The following is a 24,462-nucleotide window of genomic DNA, read 5'->3' on the forward strand; positions in this document are numbered from 1 at the left end:
AGTTCTGTATTAAAAATCTAAATTAGGCTTTAAATCAGGTTAGTCTATGTGTGCATACATGTAAAGTGGAAAATTTCAATTTTAAAAATCACTGAAAGAAAATGATCTAATTGTCCATAAATGTATAACTAACAATACTTGTTTCAGTTCCAGAATGAATTAAAATGATGGATGCATTTCATTTAATATTTTCATTGAACAGTTTTTTTTGCACTGCTATCTGCAATAGTTATTCTGTGGTCCAGTTTTTTGTCAAATCTTCACTCTACAGAAGGTTGTCCTTGGCAACTCCTACTCTTTCTCATATCACCCCAAAAGTTCTTTCTTCTCACATAATAAAGTTATATGAACTCAAATCAATTTCATATTTCTTCATTAATTTATAGGCACAGTACCCATGTAATAAATGTGATTATATACAACCAGACAGTCAATACTAAAAAACAAACCCCTTCAAAAAAAAAAACACAAGACACATTTTGAGATAATACCAAGCTGACTGTACATTATCCATACTTAATGATATAAAGAAACTCTCCCATAGCCAGTCCCAAGCCCAGTAGAAAAGGAGGAGGGTTGGGCGAGGGGCTAGCAATGCCTCCCTGTAAAAAACAGATGGTTTTCCAACAGGGCTTCCAACAGGAGGACGTATAACGTAGAGTGGTAAAATCCAGCAGAGCCTGGAAGCTACTTTGTCGATTGCCATCCCTTCCACCAGGACCACCAGCAGAATCGAGACACGGAAAATCATCCTGGAGCAGTCCTTGGAATGGAACTCGTTCCTCTACGCCAACTTTATCAACTATAAGACGGTGTTTGACAGTGTTGACAGAGGAACACTGAGGAAGCTGCTGAGACACTATAGAGTTTCGGAGAAGATCACCAACATCATTAGAAACTCATATAAAGGAATGACTTGCAAAGTTTTCAACACCTCACGAACGTCTTTCAAGGGAGAAAAAGAGTGAGACATGAATGCTTGCTGTCCCCAATCCTGTTCCTGCTGGCAATTGAATGGCCGATGAAGACCTCAACATCAAAGCGGCAGAACGGGATACAGTGAAAACTGTGGAAACAGCTGGACCTGGATTTTGCAGATGACCTGTCGCTACTTTCCCACACACATCATCAAATGCAAGATATGACCACAGCAGTTGCACCGATAGGCTTGAACATCAACAGAGGAAACCAAGACCTTACGAGTAAACATCAAGAACGGAGCACCCTTTAACCTTGAAGAAGAAGTTCTAAGGAAGTGGATAACTTCATCTACCTTGGCAGTATCATTGACAAACAAGGAGGCACAGATGTTGAAGTCAGAATTGGCAAAGCAAGAGCAGCCTTTAACAAGCTAAGGAACATCTGGAAGTCTGGAAACATATCTATCAAGATCAAAATCAAAATCCGCCTTTTCAACTCCAAAGTGAAGTCATTTCTGCTGTACGGAGCTGAAACCTGGAGGACCACAGCAGGGCCGGCCATACCTATAGGCAGAGTAGGCAAATGCCTAGGGCCTCAAGCTTGGAGAGGGGGGCCTCCATAACTGCTAAATTCATGTGCGCTAATCCGACAATCACTACTGACAGCAATTGATAAAGTTTTAAGGTGAGTTCGACTGCCCCACAAGAACCGCAGGCGGATGGAAAGCGGCTTTCACGTCTTTGTTTCCTGCCTAGCAAAACAGGCATGCAAAGACAGCGCAGCACATGATGCAGGTATTTTAAAATGATTGTAATGCATTGTAAAATTAAACTAAAGAACGTTTCAGGACAGATCAAATTTGAGCGCTGTTGACTCTGTTTAGACACTTTGAATGCGTGTGCATAATAGCATCCCGAGGGGAGCTGACTACCAAAATAATCAAGTTATATAAAAATTGTATTTAAAGTTAAACAGCAAACAAAATTAGCATTACTAAAGTAAAGTAAACTGTGTGTATATCTTGTAAGTCCTCTACACTTAATTTTAGGTTTCAAATCATGAAAACATGATGCGTATTCACTGAAAAATTATCCAACAATTTAATTATTCTGCTTAGTAGTTTGTCTGTTTAACTTCCAGTAGCAGCTGAATTCTATATGAATATTTAAGGTATAATGTATTGCAATACTTATGAATATATCCATAGTCTAGAATATAAATCTTTATACTGTATATTGGTCCAGTAAGGGGAGAAATCATCTTCATACCCAGCTAAAATAAAAAACAATTAAAGATCCTGATGCTCATTTAATGAAATAATTTCAAGAGGTGTTATCTTGTTATCCTGTGTTATCCCCAAAAACGGTGAGTTTTTAAATAAATTACTGCATCCACAACAACAACAAATTTTACCTGCCTTAAAACGTTTAACAAATGTGGTTTTGCATAATTTCTAATTTAATTTGCGAAAAGCTCCCCTCCAGCACCACTAGACAAGCCCTCACGTAACCCCCAAGGTAAAAGAAAAGAAGGCAAGGCAAAGCAAAGAAACACCTGGCGCCAGGACCTGGACGCAGACTGCATGAAGGCAGGCTACATCTGGGGGCAGTTGGAGAGACTGGCACGGGATAGAGATTGGAGGACCCTTGATGGTAGCCTATGCCCCATGATGAAAGAGATTGAAAATTAAGGACATTATTTGGCCAATGTCTATTCAAATTATGTCATCCTAAAAAACAATGTGATTTTTTTTAAATAAGCCCTCGGCTTTGAATGAAATCCTAAATTAGCATTGCTTATAAAAGACGTTTACTCCTTGTTGATAAGAGGAATACGCACAGAAATAAGCAACAAAAAAAAACTGAAATAGCAGAGGATGCTGATTGACTGATGTGACAGAGCAGTAATAAGAAAATACAAAAGATAGACACTCATTACACCTCTTGGGCCACAGTGCAATGACCTCCTGATATAAACTATTGATATTTTAGAAATAAAGAAAGGCAAGAAAAAGGAAAGGACTGTCCAACAATGCAATGATCACATTTGAGATCTGGAGCAGCTGCTCTGAGGTATCTTTCATAGTTTAAGGTGACCTCTCTCCTCTGCCCCTGTGTGAACCCTCTTATTACTGTTATTAACTTAAAAGTCTCTCTCTCTCTCTCTCTCTCTCTCTCTCTCTCTCTCGTACACATGCACACACGCACATTCCACTGCCAGAACACCAAATGTGAATAAGTGATGTAAGAAATCTCCCACTTAATTAGATAAACATAAAAATATATGAATATGTCAAACATTAGATATCAAATAAAAACAAAGCAATCAAGTTTTGTTCGATTGAAAGCACCTGCACTGCAGTATCCCATCATGCCCTGATATGGCCTGTAAGAAGGTGTGCTTTTTGATGTGCCATGAGCTTCAGATGCCCAGAGGCCAAAGTGCTTTAAAAAAGAGAGTCTTTATGGACAAGAATCATACATTATGACAGACTGCAGCAACTGCTCTGATAATTATTCTCCCGAGCTTATAAAGAGGGCCAACCTGGTCCCAGCAGAGCTCAGCATGCCTGCAGCATATCTACAGTGTCTAGAAATATGTGCTGTGTATTATTTAAAAGGTGAATGGTTTAGGCTCAACAGAATGCCAATTAATGAACAATGTCTTCCAAAAGAGCAACCAAAAAAAAGTTTGACTTCAGCCCTGAGCAAAGTGCCTTTCATTTTCGTGAAACTATGACATCCTGTGGCAAATATAATTCTTTACATTTACGATCATCCCTTATGCTGAAGCTTTAAATCAAAGCTACAATGCGTATGTTTTTATTTATTTATTTATTTTACAAAGTTGAGTAGCTGGTGATTTGAGTTATAAAAACAAAATACATTTTAGGGTCTGGTGTGCCCTTACAAAAATTAACCATGTTTTTTTTTGTGGTAAAAGTGTAGTAACCATGGTTTTTTGGTGTATTGATTACTATTAGCAAAACCATGGTTGTCAAAACCATGGTTATTTTGTGGTAACCATGGTTTTACTACAGTAAACATGTTTTTTTTTGTTTTAACTGTAGTAAAACCATGGTTAATTTTCTTAAGGTTAATACAAACTTCAGGTCCAGTTAGAAACCTTACAGCTAGACGTTTTCATAAGACCTACTATTAGGTTAAGTGTTTCGGCTCAGTGCCACAGTGGTAACACCACTACTTGAATTTATACAGTACATATATATAACTTACTGGTCCAGACCTATAACTATATGTCATCACAATTTCAATTTACTTCTATAGTCTTTAATGTACACTTACTATAGCATAATCCAAGCTAGAGATTGCAGGTGTACTGACCAAAGGAAAGAGCAATAGGCAACTCCTTTCAGGGAACAAAAATTTTGGACATCTTTTTAATAGCTACCATAGTTGGAATAGGATTTTACATTTGCACATTCGGCATTCCTCTACATTACATGCATATTTTTTTTATCAGTATGTGTGTTCCCTGGGCTCATACCAATGTGCCACTTTTGTGCTGCTAATGTACTGCTCCATTACTGAGCTATACAGGTGATCGTCTCGGTTACGGATGTAACCCTCGTTCCCTGAAGGAGGGAACGGAGACGTCACGTCGTGACCGACGAATTGGGAACTCGCTTAGAGAGACCAATCTGCTTCGAATACTACTAAAACGCCAATGAACTTGGCATTGAGATATTTGCATAATGCTGGCGCCGCCCCACCAGGTGCGTATATAAGCAGCAGGTGCAAATAGGGAAATTAGCTTCTTTTTCGCTGAGAAAGCCGGAAAGTGTGACCGGCCGTAACAGCAGGTGGCAGCACCTGTGGCGACGGGACGTGACGTCTCCGTTCCCTCCTTCAGGGAACGAGGGTTACATCCGTAACCGAGACGTTCCCTTTCAGTCGGTCACTACGACGTCACGTCGTGACCGACGAATTGGGAATCCCTACCAAAACGCCACTAGGGGCTGACCTCTTCCAGTGTCTGCAGAAAATCCTCCAAAATCCCCTCGGGGAAATGGAGAAATAGGATAGGGCAGAAAGGCCGGGCACTAGATGTTCCTTTAACCCACAGAAGTGCCAGCGACTGGGAAGCGCCCTACCTGAGCGGGATAGGAACGCTGCGGAAGCCACCGCCCCTCTTAAGGGCTAATGGTGGACGATAAGAATAAAGACAGCCGTGGCTGTGTAAGCAAAGCAGTGCTCTGCTAAGGGAAACGTGGGCTGGTAGGATTAACCCCACGGAAAAATACTCACAAAGGAACCCGGTGGGACACAATGTGGAGCCCGAGCCAACACGTAGGTCCGCGAGGATACAGCTAGTGAAGGCTGACAGCCAATGCTCCGCAACAAAGGCTGCCAAGGCAGCGGAGGAAGAACAATTCAAACCATTACGCATTTTTGTTCTGAAGGCCTTCCATACTGACACAGTTATGAAGCATCAGTTGGAGGCTGCAAGCCGACCTGCGAGTCTGCTCTCCGTGCCCTCCCTGGTGAGGAAAGAACACGAGAGGATACAGGCTCGATACGAACACTGTAAAATCTAATGAACGTATTAGGTGTCCCCCAACCAGCAGCTCTACAGATGTCTGTTAGCGAGGAACCACGAGCTAAAGCCCAAGATGAGGCAACACTCCGTGTGGAGTGCGCTCTCGAATTAAAGGGGCAAGGAATACCCTGAAGATTATAAGCCAGGGCGATAGTATCAACTACCCAATGAGACATCCTCTGCTTAGTGACAGCTTTCCCTTTCTGCTGGCAACCATAACAAACAAAGAGCTGGTCTGAGGTCCTGAGGCTTTGCGTGCGATCCACGTAGAGTCGCAGTGCGCGTACGGGGCACAACAAAGCCATGGTTGGGTCTGCGTCCTCCGGAGGCAGCGCTTGCAAGCTCACCACTTGATCTCTGAAAGGAGTGGTGGGAACTTTGGGCACGTAGCCTGGTCTGGGCCTCAATGTTACGCTCGAGGCAGCAGGACCAAACTGAAGGCACGAATCGTCAACAGAGAATGCATGTAAATCCCCTACTCTCTTCACTGAAGCCAATGCTAGCAGGGTCAGAGCTTTCATTGATAAAAGCTTCAGACTCGCAGACTGCAAAGGCTCGAACGGGGGGGCCTGAAGGGCTTTCAGCACCATGGACAGGTCCCAGGGAGGAATAGAAGGAGGGCGCGAGGGGTTTAGCCTACGAGCGCCTCTTAAAAATCTAATAACCAAATCATGCTGGCCAACTGATCTGCCGTTGATAAGTGAGTGATAAGCAGAAATAGCAGCGATATCAACTTTAATGGTGGAGGGTGACAGCCTACCGTCTAACCTATGTTGAAGTTATAAAAGCACAATGTTAATAGGGCATTCTCTGGGGTCTTCGCGTTGCGAAGAGCACCAGGTGACGAAAAGGTTCCATTTAAACGCGTAAGCCCGTCTCGTGGACGGAGCTCGAGCCGCGTCGATTGTGTTAGATACCGCTTGTGGTAAATCACCTAAACCTTGCGCGCGCTCAACGACCACACATGGAGATCCCACAGGTCGGGGCGCGGGTGCCATAATGTGCCCCCTCCTTGAGAAAGAAGGTCCTTCCTCAGGGGAATCCGCCAGGGAGGGGCTGTCGCGAGGAGCATTAACTCTGGAAACCAATTCTTGCTCGTCCAATATGGGGCGATCAGTAAAAGGCTCTCCTCGTCCTGCCTGACTTTGCACAATGTCTGTGCGATTAAGCTCACTGGGGGGAATGCGTATTTGCGCATCCCCCGAGGCCAGCTGTGTGCCAAAGCGTCCACGCCGAGGCTGCCCTCGGTTAGTGAATAAAATAGGCGACAGTGGGTATCGTCCGGCGACGCAAACAGGTCTATCTGCGCACGACCGAACTTCTTCCAAATTAGCTGGACCGTCTGGGGGTGGAGTCACCATTCGCCGGGGCGCGCAGCTCGAGAAAGCGCGTCCGCCGCTGTATTGAGCGAGCCCGGAATGTGAATGGCACGAAGGGACCTCAGATGCTTCTGACTCCAAAGGAGGAGATGACGAGCGAGATGCGACAGGTGACGGGAGCGCAAACCGCCTTGACGGTTGATATACGCAACGGTCGCAGTGTTGTCGGTGCGTACTAGTACATCCTTCCCTCGCAGCTCCGTAGCGAAGCGTACAAGTCCCAGATATACTGCCCACAACTCTCGGCAATTGATGTGCCAGTGCAACTGGGGTGCTGTCCACACCCCTGAAGCTGTAAGCTCGTCGTACGTGGCACCCCAGCCCGTGTCGGACGCATCTGTGTGTACAACAGCATGCTGAGCGATTTGTCTCATGGACACACCGGACCTGAGAAACGCGGGGTCCGACCACGGGGGGAATGTTAGGCGACACGCAGGTGTAATAGCTACACGATGGATGCCGGCGCGCCACGCTCTCCTCGGGACTCGATCGTGAAGCCAATGCTGAAGCGGTCTCATATGGAGCAGTCCGAGCGGTGTCACGGCCGCTGCTGCTGCCATATGCCCCAGGAGCTTCTGAAATTGTTTCAGCGGGACCGCATTCTTCCCTCGGAATGAACCGAGGCAAGTCAGAATTGACTGGACGCGCTCTTCTGTTAAACGCGCCGATAAATCGATCGAGTCCAGTTCCATACCGAGAAAAGAGATCCTCTGCGTGGGGCAGAGTTTGCTCTTTTCCCAGTTGACCCGAAGACCCAAACGGGCGAGATGCCGAAGCGTTAAATCTCTGTGCTCGCAAAGCGTCCGTCGAGAATGCGCTATTATAAGCCAATCGTCGAGGTAAGCCAATATGCGAACGCCGCTCTCTCTGAGGGGTTTTAACGCCGCCTCCACTACTTTCGTGAACACACGGGGAGAGAGGGATAGCCCGAACGGTAAAACTTTGTACTGGTATGCCCGTCCCTCGAATGCAAACCGGAGAAACGGTCTGTGACGAGGGATAATGGACACATGAAAGTACGCGTCTTTCAGGTCTATTGCCGCAAACCAATCTTGGGGGCGAATTGAATTGAATATTTGCTTCGGTGTTATCATCCTGAAAGACCTCCTCTGCAGAGATTTGTTCAGAACGCGCAAATCCAAGATCGGTCGCAACCCACCGCCTTTTTTGGGTACTATAAAATACGGGCTGTAGAAACCCGACCTCATCTCGGTTGGAGGGACCGGCTCGATCGCGTCCTTCGCCAGCAGGACTTCGACCTCTGCACGCAGTACGTGTACATCGGGCGCTTTCACCGTGGTGAAACGAATGCCCGAGAATTTGGGTGTGTGCCGGATGAATTGAATTTCGTAACCGAGGCGAACAGTGCGTAAAACCCAACGAGACGGGCTGGGAAGCTGAAGCCAAGCCCCCAGGGACCGTACGAGGGGAATTAACGGCACTGCCGGGGTACCCGCGGTGGGGCGGCTGAGCGGGACAGGTGATACTGCCGGTACGTCTGCTGGGACAGCATAAGTATCTACAGTATGTGTGTGTGTGACACTGACCTGAGCCCGCTGAGGGTGACGGTCGTCTGGTCTCCTCAGCGGAGAGCACAGACTCCGAGGAGGGTGCTGGTGGTCCCGTCTCCTCAGCGGAGAGCTGGAACTCCTCAGAACACCCGCTGGCGATAGAGGAGAGGGAGGAAGAGCATGTAAATGCCCGCTCACATCTCTCTCGATCCTCTGGAGACCTGGAGAAGGAATAGGAATGCACTCTTTTTGTGGTTTTGTGGGTGCCGGCTGAGAAGCCGGCGGAACAGAAACAAAACGAAACCAAAGATTCTCCACCCGGCCCTCTACCGGTGGAGGGAGCGATGCCATCACCGTCTCCCGTAGAGTGATCCCATCCAAGTCCAGGTCGCCCGTCTCAGGGCCGCTTCGATTTCCGTTTACCACGGGAAGCGGGTGGGGCGGGCGGGGCGGGCTGTCGATGGCTGTTCCCCCTCCGTGGCCTGGAAGATGTTCTAGTGGGGGGGGTGGAGGCAGCCGCCGCAGGGCGCCCCCGGGCGAGGAGCAGACGGGCCCGCCGGCGCTGGAGGGCGAGATGCAGGTCGCTTGCGCCGGGGCATGATCTGAGCGATCGCCTCCGTCTGCTTCTGGGCGGCGGAGAACTGCTGGGCGAAGGACTCCACCGACTCACCGAAGAGGCCAGCCTGGGACACTGGAGCGTCCAAGAACTTGTTCTTCTCCGCATCCGACATGTCCGCAAGACATAGCCATAAGTGGCGTTCCTGGACCACCATCGTGGACATGGCACGACCAATTGCCTGCGCTGTCACCTTCGTAGCGCGAAGAGCCAGATCAGTGGCAGCCCAGAGCTCCGAAAGGACAGGCGAGTCGTGTCCTCCCTCGTGCAGATCCCTCAAGGCCTTCGCTTGGTGAACCTGCAGCAACGCCATAGCGTGCAGGGCTGAAGCCGCCTCTCCACATGCCTGGTGGGCAGCGCCCGTTAAACCGGAGGACTGTCTGCAGGCACGAGAGGGGAGGGTTGGGCGGTCCTTCCAAGAGGGAGCGTTAGCCGGACACAGCTGCATCGCGACCGCGCGCTCCACAGGAGGGATCCCCGTATAACCCTTAGCGGCTCCGCTGGTGAGGGAGGTGAGGGGGGAGGGCTGAAACGGCCGTAATCTCGTAGAAAACGGCGACTTCCAGGTTCTAGTCAGCTCCTCGTGCACCTCGGGGAAGAAAGGCACCGGTGGAGAGGGTTGTGAAACCCGGGCAGCTCCAAAGAACCAATCATCCAGGCGGGACGGCTCGGGCTGAGGGGGGGAACCCACTCTAACCCTACGGTCTCCGCCGCTCGAGCGAGCACGGCCACCATCTCTGGATCGAACTCCGGCGTCCCAACCCGACCAGAGGGAGGAAGGGCGTCGGGGTCCACGTCAGGGGGAGGAGGCCCACCCTCGGATGCTGCGGTGTCGGTGGACCCGGAGGGTGGCACGATGGATTCTAGAGTCATCGTAGATCACGATGCTGAAGTCTCCATCGGCACATCAACCGGCTGTGGATGAGGAGGCTGAGAGCTGGAGGACGAACCCCCGACCGGCTCAGCACAGTGATGCGGAGGTCGTCCCTAGAGAGCTTCACAGCCGCACCGTGGCGGCGTTCAGCACTCGCATGACGAGGGTTGCGCTTTTCCCGGAGGAAAGACAACCGTCTCCGCAAATCCACAAGGGACATGTTCTCGCAGTGAAAACACTTACCCCCAGCGAACGCTGCCTCTGCGTGCTCGATGCCCAAACACGAAAGACAACGTTCGTGACCGTCCTTCGGACCCATATATTTGCCGCACCCAAGATCGCACGGACGAAAAGCCATCCTGAAAAGGACGCTGATGTCCGGATATACGAGAGAGTGGCTGCCTTTAACAAGGCACAAAGCTCTCTCGTATCACTCTTTTAGGGAAATTCACTCAGATGCTTAGTTGATGAGCGCACAGGAAGGCAACGCACACACTAAACTCAAAACAATAAACAGATGTAGAGCCGTGGAATTAAGCGAAGCGTCCGCTGTGGTACTGCTAGTCCAACCAACTTCAGCAATCGAATCCCAACAGAGTAAAGTAGCTTCTCAGTAGCAGATACTGCCGGCTTTCGAAGCAATAAAAAGCTAATTTCCCTATTTGCACCTGCTGCTTATATACGCACCTGGCGGGGCGGCGCCAGCATTATGCAAATATCTCAATGCCAAGTTCATTGGCGTTTTAGTAGTATTCAAAGCAGATTGGTCTCTCTAAGCGAGTTCCCAATTCGTCGGTCACGACGTGACGTCGTAGTGACCGACTGAAAGGAAACTTAAAGGAGCTGTATGTAACATTGACTTCTAGCTGTTGAACTTGGTACTGCAGCCTAAATGTAAAATATGAGCAACGTTTTTATCCCTGCCCCCTTCTCGAGTTGCCATGACATCTGCTCATTTTTACGCTTGCAATGTTTTTGTTGTCTGGAATTTACAAACCCATTGTAGATTTATATAATTCAATCTGTGGCTCATTTCGGAGGTTGCATCCACTGGAGGTTGCATTTATGGGCCATTGCGGTCTCATTTAAAGGTGTCATAGTGTGACTTTTTCATGTTTAAGTGCTATAATTGGGTCCCCAGTGCTTCTATCAACCTAGAAAACTTGAAAAAGATCAACCCAGTAACTTTGTTTAGGTAAGCCATTCTTTGCAAGCATGCGATAAATTAGGTCATTCAGATTTCACCTGTTTTGTGAAGTAGGTAGCAAGGCCAATTACAGTACCGCCCCTAATCTGCACTATCCAACCACAGCACTGCCATTTTGCTCGAGAAGGACTTCTTTGCAAAACTAAAAGAGCCGTTTCCCAATTTTGGGGCGTCTTCAAGCTAAAATAGGTGTTAAAAATAATGATGTCTTATATGGCTTTCGTACTTATACTATACTTGTTTTACTCAGGCCTACAAAGTGGCAATTTAAACATGCTATAAATAATTATCTGTGGAGTATTTTGAGCTAAAACTTCACATACGCACTCTGGGGACACCAAATACTTATTTTACATCTTAAAAAAAATCTCATATACTAATACTACTTTAAGCAACTGTGGTTACTGGCAAACAAGCTGTTGAAATATTAACCTAAATAAAGACTAATGGGACTTTTCCGACAGAAAAGGTGGATTTCAAAAACAGAATAACTGACTATAGCATTGATTTAAAAAAAATGAGTTTTTAATCATTAACCCACATATAGCACACAGTTTATACACTCTCAGAAAGGATGTGTTAATTTTTTACACATCTTTGTGCGTTAAGCTTTTAACACATTATGTGTCTTTTGTGTTGATTTTGTGTTAAAATATAACAAAAGTTGTGTTAAAAGTAGCACAAAATGTGTTGTTTCAATAATAACACAGTGATGGGTGGATTTTGGGACAGAGCATTTAGTGTGTTGTCCCAGAAGCAACACTAATGTGTTGTTTTTAACACATTCGTTCTAAGAGTGTAGTTGTTTTCCATATCAGCTCACCCCTTAATTGTCCCACAATCATTAGTTATGATCTAACCGTTATTTCCTATGTTTTATGGGTTGAACTTGTGTTCTGTATATGAAACCACCTGACTAGGAGTGACAATAAGCAAGTCAACAGAACTGACAGAAGGAAATGAATAAAATGTGTTTCCAGGTATTACTGAGCCAAAATACTGCTGAACTACACACAAAGGTCAAAAGAAAAAATCGGGGACTCTTGCATGCATGCACACACACACACACACACACACACACACACACACACACACACACATGATTTAATCATTGTCACACACACACACAACTAAATTACATCTTGTGGTTCAGGTGCTAAAATGCTTTTTTAGACCAATTATGGAAACTATAGAGAGAGTGTCCGTGTTTCACTGAATGTATGACATGTTAGAGGATTCTATTTAAAATGGTTTAAAATGACATTTGCCTTTATTTATATGGAGAGAGACAACTACTCTGCAAACCCAGTTCAACCCAAGACTACATTTTAATGTATTTTCCATGTAAAAACAACAGTACGCCCCTTTCTGTAGCACTTAGAAAGTTGCTTTATTTCATTTTGGAATGTTTAAACATCCACCAGCAGTCAGAACACCGAAATAAGATTAATAAAGCCCAAACATGAGAAGAAAGAAGACCTAAGAAAAATAAACTTTAACCATCTCGAGGTCTGCAGATTTGTGCAGTGCTGTGTGGGGAATCATCTGTTAGTAAACGTGAACGTGCAGTCAGACAAGAGCTTAATAATTCCCCAGAAAGATTTTACAGCTCTCAACCCAACCAACAGAGACACTGTTCATTCAGACTGATGCGCTGATGTCCATCCTCACACATCCAAACACATAATGTAGACAGATGCACACATCCAGACTCAAATATTTACACACATATACAATAACACAAGGGGTTAGCTTCTGTAGTCTGATGAGACTGACATAGGCTGCTGTTAAATTAGTAGCGCTGAATAATTAGAGTCCTTCACTTCTCTTCTTATCTCTCACTCATCTGAATGAGAGATGGGTGGAGTTACAGTCAAAACCCAAATTCTCCTCTGTTTGTCCCTTTGCGAGCCTCCACCAAAGTGCTCCGCCTCTTTTTGGTTTAGGCCAATCTTTGGCCAGCTCCCAGGCGGTCTAGTACACTGGTTGTCTTTAAGAATGGGAATGAGTTTAAGTCTGTTGTGCCGTGTAGGGTATACGTATGCTAATTGGACGGTGAAAATGTCAAGATCATCCAGCCAATCACGAAGTAAAATAGGAAAACAGGATACACGACCAGAGCTTTCCTATTGGGCGGTTGACTGTCAACAAGAAATGCTGTGGAGGCTGTGGATGAAACATACAAACAAAAATGTTTACTTAGTTTCAGAAATGGAAATATACTATAGAATACTATTGTTTGCATATAAAGAGAGTGGGGTCAAACCTTATTAAAATTGTCTGATAATTGTCTAAAATTTACTGATGACAGATAACAAACTAAAAGACAGCGAGAGTGAGAGAAAGAGAGAGAGACAGCAGATAGAGAGAGAGAGAGAGAGAGAGAGAGAGAGAGAGAGAGCCTGTATTGCCACCTAATGGTGACCAAATGTAGTGCCACAAGGAGCTTGCTGGTTGAGAAATACAATTTATTTAAAAATAAATGTAGGTTTTATATACATCTGCCCAAATAACTTACCATTCCAGGAAAAATGGCCTTTGTTAAATTGTTAATTGCAAATATAAGAATGAGTTTCATTAGTCCTTACCAAAAGTTGACCAGCCAAATGAAGCAGTGACAACTATGAGACGGACAGCAAAACTGACGACACCTGAGCCACCCAGCAGAACAATGCGGCAAACAATCATGGCCACGGTGAGAGGTAAAATGCAGTACCCCAACACACACAGACTCTGGAAAAATGATCTATACAACCAAAATATAAATAAGACATAATAAGACGGTATGGTTTTAATAGTGCAGGACAACATTCATTAATTTGATATAGAGCCGTGTAGTTTGTAATCCTTAAAGCAATAAAAAGAATTTACTTTGTTTAGTCATCTGTTCCCTTTGAAATTTTCTAATGGATTTTTAAATGGGACATTTCACAATCAATTTTTAAGATGTCAAATAAATCTTTGATGTCCCCAGAGTATGTATGTTAAGTTTTAGCTCAAAATATCATATAATTTATCACTGCATGTTAAAATTGCCACTTTGTAGGTGTGAGCAAAAATGTGCGATTTTGGGTGTGTCCTTTAAAATGCAAATGAGCTGATCGCTGCACTAAATGGCAGTGCAGTGGTTGGATAGTGCAGATTAAGGGGCAGAATTATCCCCTTCTGACATCACAAGGGGAGCCAAATGTCAATGACCTATTTTTTTCCACATGCTTTCAGAGAATGGGTTGATCTTTTACACATTTTCTAGGTTGATAGAAGCACTGGGGACCCAATTATAATAGCACTTAAACATGAAAAAAGTTTGATTTTCATGATATGTCCCCTTTAAAGAAGACGTTTTCAATTTATGATTAATATAGTTTTGTGACTAAAGATTACATAAAAAAAGTTCAACTTATTTTACAACATTATAATTATTTATTTAACAAATCTCTTATGACTAGGTGCTTAATAAACTGAATAAGTAGTTTAGTCTTATATTGCACATTTATTTTTAACTGAACAGTTTTACAATTCAAGTTTGAGGTATGACTGCGTGCAAATTATGTTGTTGAACAAAATGTAAAAGCCTGCAACATAATTTATTTATCACACGACCATTTGAATTGAATTTGACCGTTTACTCACATAGTTCCTCCCAGGAGTTTAGAATTGAGGGTGATTATTACAGAACCAAACCAAATGATGACAAAGACTTCTGCAAACTGCGGCCTGCCATCTTCCTTGCTGTCAACTGACCCACCCTGGAGCATTCTAGAAATAACACAATATCTCATTATTAACAACAATCATTACCATTAGTACTGTCAGTATTAAATTAAACACTGATACTCACAAGGCCAGAGTGACACAGAGTAAGAGAGGTCCCCACAAATCCCCTAAAAAGCAGAAAACACATACCTCTCATTAAATTAGCATAAACATAACATGTGAATTCATTAGCATTTATAACTGATATGCAATCATAAATAGGTCATAGTTTATATGTAAATTGTGATTATTAGTAATGTGTTTTATGATTGATGAGCTGTGGATGAACTTACAGTCCCTGAGCAGCGCAGAACTTTTCTTGGGGTACATCACATGGACAAACTTCTGTCCAACGGCTCTCAAATCCCTCAGCTAAAACCCACAAAGCAAAGACAAAGTAAAAAAAAAACTAATCAAACTTTGAAACTTTTATTCTTCATGCTGGTCACACTTTGAGGGCATTCACAATGACAGTGATTACTCAGTTTAGGCAAAGGTATGGTTATAGGCCAGTGGCAGTTATCTTATAGTGTAAATATTGGCTGATTAATCCGCACTGTTTTCACTTATACTTACAATTGTGTCTTTGACAGGCTCATCCAGCGTTGAGGAGTCATTGTTAGAGTTCTGTGAACCCACTGGCACAGATATGTCCCCCTCTACTGGGATGTCCTCTGAGATTGAAATATCAGACAAACCTGCAAACTGTGACATAATAAATGGCTATTTAAAGCAGGTATGGCCAATCTGCCCCCTAAACATATTAGATGAAGTTCACATTCATCTAAATCAATAGGAGTCCTACACAACAGATGACAGGAACGTGTTTCTGACCAGAGGTTCTCCCTGACTGACCTGCTGTTCGTTTCGATTATGTGCATGAGACTTTAAGGGCTAAAATTATATTTTTGATATCCAGGAAGATTCTGATATCCAAGTAAATATATTACCACACAGTAAATGGTCAGATGAGAACAGTTTTCTACTCATTCTAGTAAGTTAACCATCATATGTTACAGAAGAATCCATTGTGAAGGGCTATCGTATATAGCTTCTATAAAATACACTTTAAAAACTAACGCAAATCACAGCATTTACTAAACTTTATGAGAGCGAGACAGGTCGAGAGAGACAGAGGGAGACAGAGCGTCGCTAACTTTAACATTGCCAATGTTCAGTGTTTACATAGTGTCACTGCACTGTCAGGAACACTTACGTGTTTCCCGTTTTAAAAAATGCCAATCTTGCGATGTGAACACCTCGGGTGAAAACCTTGTTTAAGGTTTTAAGTTAAATGTTTGAGAAAATGTTCGGCCGAGGTGAGAACAACCATCTGTCTTTACATGTATTTCAGCTACACCAGCAAAGTTTACTGACATATGTGTTTATTCTTAAGCCTTTAACCAACCACTCAAGATTTGTACACATATAGACAAAAACACAAACACGACGAGAAAGCTGACAGCGTGATTAAAAGATGTTTAAATGTTTTATAAGCGTGTTTTGGCTCTTACCAAAGGCTTGTTGGAATCGTCTACTTCCGCCATCTTTACACGGATACAGATACGTCATCAGACGTTCGACGTCAAAAACGCCAACATGCCACTAAGCAGATAATATTAACGTAAAAAAAAAAAAAAAAAAAAAAAAAGATAATATTAACGTAATTTTAAAAGAACAGAGCATAATAATAATAATAATAAGAATACTAATAAAAGTAAAAATAATAATAAGCAACATGTTTTATTATAAAAATATTTAAATAAAATTACAAAAAAGATTACAAATTAAGAGAGCATCAGATCTTAAATTTAAAATTTGTTAAGTTTGCATATTCATAGCCAGTAAGTTAACTAAGTGTAAAGATTTAAAGGTTAAACAGTTAATGAATGTATACCCTGTTATGTACTATTTTTAACTGCACTTCGAAATTATAATAATTTTGAATGACACATTTTAAAACTGATCTTAAAAGAGGAAGTTAGCAGTGATTGTAAAGATAATTTTGAACACTGTCAGTTTAAGACATAAAAAGTGTGAATCATAGAAATAGAAAAAGTGGATAGAATGGCAAGTACTCTGAACAGTTTAAACAAAGGCGAGGTTTAGTGGCCCGGATGTCTTTTGGTCAGACAGTTTATTGGTCTACATACTATCGCTCATGTTATAAATATTAACAGTATATATTACATTTGATTTCTTATCAAATGCTTTACAATCATAACATGGCTTTAACAAAAAGTAACAAAAAGCGTGATTACAAATGAATTTCTTTGCCACGTGGTACCTGTTACTTTTCTCCGCGCTGCTCAAATTGGTCTAATCACAGTCACTTGAGATTGTTTGATAAGCCCTTTTTATTTATCATTTGTAAATGTTGGTGAGGCATATCTGCATTTGCATGTCAGGTTAATATATTTTTACAATTAATACATTTAAATGATTACCCTCTTAAGGTTACAAATGACTGCAATAAGAAGAAAACAACCTTAGATTTTAATGCAGCTCAATAGAAGATTTGTCTTTTCGAGCCGCAATGCGCCCCCTTGAGGAAGAAAGCCTTGTGGCCCATACATAACAACAATACCTAGTAACGTTTGCCGCCCAATAATGTGGGAGTACTCAAAATGTGACCCTGCCCACGTTTGCCAATCGCTCCGCTTCCACAACAAGGAAAAGTATAGAAACACAAATACTTTTTCTTTCTTAATCGCTTCTATTCAAAATCTTTTACTCTGTCACTTTTCACAATCTGCTGAAATAGTAGCTATAGCAACGCCGCGCGCACACGGAAACATTCACCACTAGGGCGCTGGATTATTTTTTGCAACTGCACATCGTCCAATGTGTGAAATATGGGGAACTTTATCGAAACTGTTTGATCGCATTCGACTTGATACATATAACTGACGGATCAAAAGACAAGCCTGCCGTGGTTTGTGTAATTCGCCGATAACAAAAGGCCGGTCATCTTCATTGATCCGAGGGGGTCAGAATGGGGCATCCTCCGCTGGAGTTCAGCGACTGTTACTCCGATAGTCCGGATTTCAGAGAGAGATTAAAATGCTACGAAATCGAGATGGAAAGAACCAGCAAGTTCCTAAAAGATGTCATCAAGGACGGGAACAATGTCATCAACACGATTAAAGGTAAAACTGATCTTTTATAGCCCAGTGAAGATCTTCGCTGGGGGAAGTGGATGGAGGTCCCCGCCTTTGCAAAGACGAGCAAAGAAACGACATTCAGTAGATGACTGTGTTTTGACCAATAAAGTACTTGATACTTACTCTATTGCTAAAGCATTTTTGCTTAAGCTTTCACTTTTAAGTGGATTATACGCTTGAAAGGGGCGGGAGAGATCTGACAGATGGTGCGTATCTGTTGTATGACCCCCCTCTCTGAGAAGCTGGCAAGCTCTTGTATAATGCAGGGGCGGACTTGTCAAACCTTGATTTATTTATAGCATACATCTTTTATTTTCCAAATTAGTAGTATGGAATTGAACTGGACAGTTTAAAATAGCTTGATTGCATCAAGCAGATGGATAAAGGTGAAGAGAGGGCCGGCACTTCAGACACTATAGTCTGCTGAGATGCACGTTCCGCTGTCTGGCTGTCACTGTTGTATTGATTTTATAGAAGTGAAGACACTATAACACCCATAAAACCAATTTAAGATGGAGCCAGAGAAAGAGGGGGTAGCTCACAGTAAATCATGAGTCACACATATATATAAAGCAACAAACAGAGGTATAATGACTATGTTTGTCGTCCTTTTGCTATTTGGCTTTACTCTTGAGTGTTATGAAGAAACACAATAGAAATAGAGGGTTGCCAAGATGACAGTTCTGCTCGAGCATCATTGCTCCCCCGTGCAAATCTTAACCACTTAACCACAGAGCACTGCATTGTCATTGCGGACAATGTACTTTAAATACCTTTGAACCAAAGCATCTTCTTGATGCTGAGAAGGTGAACTCAAGGGAACAATATTATAGTAATTCTAGAAAAAAGGTAGTAATTTTAGTAGGATATCTCCCAGAGCGCTCGGTTTGTCCTCACTATCATTGACAGATGATTTCCTGACTGCTAATAAGAGTTTCCGCTGACTGTCAGTCAGTTTTTTCATTAACATATGGCATGGCACGGCTGGTCCTCAGTCAGCAATAATTTGATGATTTAGCTCAATTCTATCTCTTACTTTAAGGCTCATCGTGCTTCCTTCCCTAATTTCAGAGGAAGTCATAACAAGACAATTTTTCTAAGAAACACTGGAAAGATAACCGCTTCTAATTTCACAGACCACAGGCCACGCTCCATACCTCAGAGTGCATTCCCAAAAGCAGAATGCAGTGCCATTAGGACAGATTTTCTTACGGATTGGTGTGGCGCATGTGTTGAGACGGGCTGTAATTTGATGACTGCAGTCTGCAATAAGATACTTCCATTAGTGCCACACTTCAGTCCGGGAATGCACGCAGGGATGTCTGGCAAAGTCACCTTAAGGAGTCACTGGAAGACAGGCTGCAATGTCTGATCTCATCCTATGTATTCTCTCCAGTAAGCTGCTGTATTTGAACTGGTTTAAAGTCACATGACCTGACTCAGTAGTTTTCATATGCCAGCTTCCTGTGGTTATGTTGTTTTGCACGTGAGGAATATCGTTGGTGCGTGTGGATATGAAACCTTACGCAGGAAGTTGAGAATTTCCTTTTCTGTAACGATGAGGAACCTCTTTAAAAATGTATTGCTACTGTTGTGACTAAACAGTGGATTTCAATAAGACTCTCAGGGTCATAAAAGTCTTTTTATTCCGTTATTTTGTTGCTGAAATATTACGTTTTTAAAGTAACATAAAGCTGTTGTACATATATAAAATGTTAATTATATAAATAAATCAAGTTTCCAAACATGTGTGTAAGATCCACTAATCTCAACACGTTTTTCTGGCACCTCCTGTCACATTTTAATAAAGAAAATCTGCTAATGTGCACCAACTGGTTCTTCAGGCCAGTTCTTTTCTACCAGGATGTGGTAGTTTTGGTTTAGTAGTTATAACCTGAATGCTGTGACTCATACTCAAACATAGCATCATGGATACCACCTTGCATTTGTGTACACCTGTTACTTCCTATGTTCGGCAGAATAAAATTGCTCAGTTGCCACTTATTGTAGTTGTGTATGTGTGTGTTTGCGAGTGGGTTGAACAGGGCGAGTTTTGTGTCTGGTTTAGAGTGTAGTCGGTCATGCCAGCTCCTCATGCTTTAGACAAACCAACTCTTTGTGCCCTTTGCATCAGAGGGGCAGAATTATTTAAGCCATGTCTGCTTCTGTTAGCAGCACCACTCGCTTAGAGAGCAGACAGGCCTATGGCACAGATCTCTGTCAGAGAGAGGTACAGCGATAAATGACCTTCATTAAGTAGCCATTGATCATTGGGGGTATAATGTGTCAAAGAAAGGTTTTTTGTATGAAAAGTATTTTTATGAACCTAATCTTGTACATTTTTAAAGCTTTTGTTTATTTTTTCCCACAATTTTTCTTTCTTTCTTTATTTTTTAATTGTGCAGTTTATTCTTAAAATCATGCAGTGATAAAAATTATTAATTTTTTATATTATCTTATGTAACCCAGTGTGTAAAAAACCTTAAAGCCTATAGATTTCTTTCTACATAAAATTATTTTACATAACGTAATTAATATTCTCTAAAAATATAACATTGAGATGGCCATGTCAAAAATGACTGAAACCAAATTTTAACCAAAAAATAAAAACTCACCCTTAAGTTGTTCCAAACCTGTATAAATTTCTTTGTTCAACTAAACACATAGAAAGAAATTTGTATTCAAGCAGGTAACAGGAGCACCATTGGCTTTCATAGTAGGAAAACAAAATACTAGTCAATGGTGCAAAAACGGTTTGGTTACAAACATTGCTCAAAATATCTTCCTTAGTGTTCAGCAGAACAAAGAAATGTTACAGGTTTGCAACAACGTGAGGGTGAGTAAATGATGGAGTATTAGTTTTTGAGTGAACCTTTAAACAAGAGGAATGAAATTACAGACATTAAAGGTGCCATAGAGTAAAAAACTGTATTCACCTTAGGCATAAATTAATAATAAGAGTTCGGTATGGTAATCACATATCGTGAGCCTCAAACACAATTGTTTCCTCGTTCTTATGTAAACCTTGTGATAATTTTTGCACTTAATCAAGTAAATTCTATGCAGGGCTCCAGACTAACTTTTTTCACTAGGAGCACAGTGGCCCCCAATGAAAATTTTAGGGGCGCAACCAGAAAATTAGGGGCACACACTGTAAATCAACATGCTAACCAAATATTCACATTTCTACTAATTTCCACTAGGGCTGGGCAAAAAAATCGATTTTTCGATTAATCGTTTTATTATACGTGGTCGATTCAGAATCGATTCTCAAAGAGCAGAATCGATTTTTTTCCCCCCATATTTTTTCCTGCAAACAATGAACGTAAGATTAACGTTAATCAAATTACTAGTCTTCTTCACTAGATGTCACCCTCTTTTTTGCCTTGCACGATGTTACCAAGGAGCCTGTCATTCTTTCATTCAGTGCTTAAAATGGTGGTTTTAGGTGCTTCATCGACATTGATGCCCCCTTAACATAAAAAGTAAGAGGTATGGAAGCATCCCGAGAACCGGAATCGAAAATTGAATCGAGAATCGGAATCGAATCTAATCGATTTGATAGCTTGTGAATCGAAATTGAATCAATCTGGAACATCTGAATCGATACCCAGCCCTAATTTCCACTGTATTACTAATAAATACTTGGTGATAGATGCAGAAATTACAATGTGCTGTTTCAAATTCAGTGTCACATTTTATTGTGCACTTTTAGAAATAAGGTCAAATTTACTGGTTGCACATGTGCGACTGGATGTAAAATTTAGTGGCACACTCTCAAATTTTAGGGGCAAAATGCCACCATTTGGAGGCAGTCTGGAGCCCTGCTATGTAGATGTCAAAGAACAATTTAACTTAGTGTTTAAATGCATGCTTTGCCACCTTTAAATGAACACCTGTTTTACACAAACTTACCTAAAATTCACACAAAACATGTGAAAACATGTTCAGTATTATGTACAATGAATGACAAGCCTGTCTGGTAGATTGGGGAACTGCCATTGCAAGTACACATGGTAACTCAACTCGCATGCCTCTTCTCCTTCGTTGGATAACTCCTCTCCCGGGGCATCATGGGATAGTGAAGTGACCATCATATGCACACTGCAAAATCTAACCGGAAGTAGTAGGTCATCCGGGTACTTTTCACATACTGTTTTTCGAATACTATGTATTCTGACATACTACTCGCCTCGCCTACTGCTTTTTGCGTACTATATAGTATGAAGTAGGCGGTTTCGAACGCAGCAATGGTCTTGGTTTACAATCACAGTGTCAGTTAGACTTGAAGGAATGAAATAAGATGAAGTAAGTTATTAATTTATTAGTAGGGCACTATGATTTCTGCGATGCGGAAACAAATGCGCGAAAACATTTTCCTTTTGTGTAATGATGTAACCACCAGCAGACCAAATAGACAGTACTGTTTTTATTTCAACGTCCGCCTTCCGCCCACACGTCTGCACAGCTTTAAAATTATATTTACAGGACATTCACAAATTCAGGAAAGCTGTGGAAAAATAGCAGATCCACAACTGCAGTGAATATACTGTACGAGTGTGCGACAGTCTGTTCCCACAGCAACGCAACACTCTTGACATCTATTTAATCAGCGTCTATAGACCGTTTCAGCAGTAACAACATAAACAAGCCGCTGTCGCGGTCCGCACCTAACTTCCGGTAAACTCCGCTAATAATAAATAACAACAAATTCTTTAAACATAGTTTATTTATATAACAAGCAAACAAAACAACACATAGATTACCTAGGAAACCAAAATTTTTTTAATTTTCGACGAGGCATTTGTTCAAGAGATCAGTTTAGCAACTTGTCAGACCATTAAAAAACGAAACCGGAAGTAAGGTTCGGATCCAGACGTGTATCGCGTGCGTCCGATGAAACCATCTATAGCTTGTATATGTAAAACACACTACGTTTTCTTTCTTATCAGTATATTAGAACTTAAAACAGTCTGTCTTGGGTCTTAAAGTGACAGTAGCCTGCTGCTTTCTGTGTCAGAAGTGTTCATTTCATAACAAATATATTTACATTTAATAAAGATGCCTGAAAAGCAAAACAAGATTTTAAAATTTGTATTTGTCATGTTCTGAATAAAAAGTAGTTTAAAACCATAATTAACTGTCTGGTTTTTACTTTAACTTTCATTCAGGAGCAAAAATCTGCCTTTAAATTTGACCAAAATAAAGATTTGTCATGTGTCATGATAATTATCGATATCGACTGATATGGAAAACATTTTTCGTGATAATTTTTTTTTGCCATATTATTGCCCAGCCCTGCTGAGAGAGAGCACACTGGCAGTACAATGTTTTGGATGAAAATTGTGTGTTAAATTAGCCAGATGCTGTGGCCTGGCCTGAGACATAAATCCATCCCCACCGATCTCCAAATATTTGATATAACTCAGTATTTGAGGTTCAGTAATTAATGGTTGGATTCAAAGCTTGTTTGTGCTTGAATTTCCTGGCTATGGTTGCCTTTCTGCAAACCGTGAGTCTATAGAGGGTTTTATGGGGTCCAGTTAAAGATCCTTTGTCTTGGATGAGTTACTGGTTTCCTTGTTGTAAAGCCTAACATCTGATTGTTATTTTTGTTTTTGGTGTTGTTTTCAGAATACTCACTAGCTCTGCAGAAGTTCTCTTTTACCCTTCAGTCATTCCAGTTTGATTTCATCGGTGACACTCTGACAGATGATGAGATGAACATTGGTAAGTCTGAATCTTATTGATCTAAACATCATCATCAGGTCTTAACCCGATTGGAGTTTTGCACGTTTGACAGTTTAAGACACGATTGCTGCTTTATTGCCATCTTTATTTCACTGTGTGCAGGCTTGCGTTGGTGTTTGAATGTGCTTGAGTGTTTGAATCTTTGTCTTTTGGCTGCAGCTTTGCATATTTGTCCATGCATTTGCATTTTTCGTGGCTAGTATTTGTGGTTCATGTGACCATTTTTTTCTCTTCACAGCTGAATCTTTTCGTGAGTTTGCTGGTTTGCTGCAGGACGTGGAAGAGGGACGAATGATGCTGGTTGGTGAAATCCAGTTCTTCCTTATCAAAAAACAACTGTCAATCGTAATCTAATATGCAGATAACTCGGAAAACCACCAGTGTTTTTCAGTATTTTACTATTTTATTACCTCAATTTAGACAAATTAATTCATCCCTATCTTTTTTCAATGTGTGCACTTTTAATCTTTGTACAGTGCATGGTGACTGTGTCATCATTTAGCCTAGCCCCATTCATTCCTTTAGGATCCAAACAGGTATGAATTTAGAAGCCACCAAACACTTCCATATTTTCCCTATTTAAAGACTCTTACATGAGTAGTTACACGAGTAAGTATGGTGGCACAAAATACAGCTTTTGTTTGGAGCTATAGGAATGAATGGGGCTAGGCTAAATGCTAACACATTCACGAAGCGCTGTACAAGATTGAAAAGTGCATGCAT

The 24,462-nt window shown here is 42.1% G+C and overlaps 2 protein-coding genes across 3 annotated transcripts in view; one reads left to right on the forward strand and one right to left on the reverse strand.

Annotated features, from left to right (window-relative positions):
• Positions 1–12,433: 12,433 nt before the first annotated feature.
• Positions 12,434–16,429, reverse strand: yipf6 (Yip1 domain family, member 6). Its single transcript, XM_065267219.2, has 7 exons — positions 16,339–16,429; positions 15,401–15,529; positions 15,118–15,196; positions 14,910–14,952; positions 14,702–14,827; positions 13,657–13,814; positions 12,434–13,234 (listed from the first exon to the last, which is right to left on the reverse strand). The coding sequence occupies exons 1-7, from the start codon at positions 16,369–16,371 to the stop codon at positions 13,113–13,115; spliced, it is 690 nt and encodes a 229-aa protein (XP_065123291.1). The 5' UTR covers positions 16,372–16,429; the 3' UTR covers positions 12,434–13,112.
• A 968-nt stretch (positions 16,430–17,397) lies between these two features.
• Positions 17,398–24,462, forward strand: part of ophn1 (oligophrenin 1) — a 37,298-nt gene continuing 30,233 nt past the window's right edge. Inside the window, exons 1-3 of one of the 2 annotated variants that reach the window (XM_065267218.2) lie at positions 17,398–17,973; positions 23,623–23,718; positions 23,978–24,039. In XM_065267218.2, coding sequence (XP_065123290.1) covers positions 17,820–17,973; positions 23,623–23,718; positions 23,978–24,039 — 312 coding nt within the window. In that variant the 5' untranslated portion in view covers positions 17,398–17,819. The remainder of the gene's footprint in view (positions 17,974–23,622; positions 23,719–23,977; positions 24,040–24,462) is intronic. The other variant, XR_012336704.1, reaches the window with a different exon arrangement.

Source organism: Paramisgurnus dabryanus, chromosome 5 (genome assembly GCF_030506205.2).
Source record: "Paramisgurnus dabryanus chromosome 5, PD_genome_1.1, whole genome shotgun sequence".
In the NCBI taxonomy this organism is placed as follows: domain Eukaryota; kingdom Metazoa; phylum Chordata; class Actinopteri; order Cypriniformes; family Cobitidae; genus Paramisgurnus; species Paramisgurnus dabryanus.

Coding starts and splice junctions, on each gene's coding strand:
- yipf6 (XM_065267219.2), bottom strand. CDS start 16,371: ATGGCGGAAGTAGACGATTCCAACAAGCCTTTG. Junction 14,828..14,909: donor CTCTGTGTCACTCTGGCCTT/GTGAGTATCAGT, acceptor TGTTATTTCTAG/AATGCTCCAGGGTGGGTCAG. Junction 13,815..14,701: donor AAACTCCTGGGAGGAACTAT/GTGAGTAAACGG, acceptor TTGGTTGTATAG/ATCATTTTTCCAGAGTCTGT.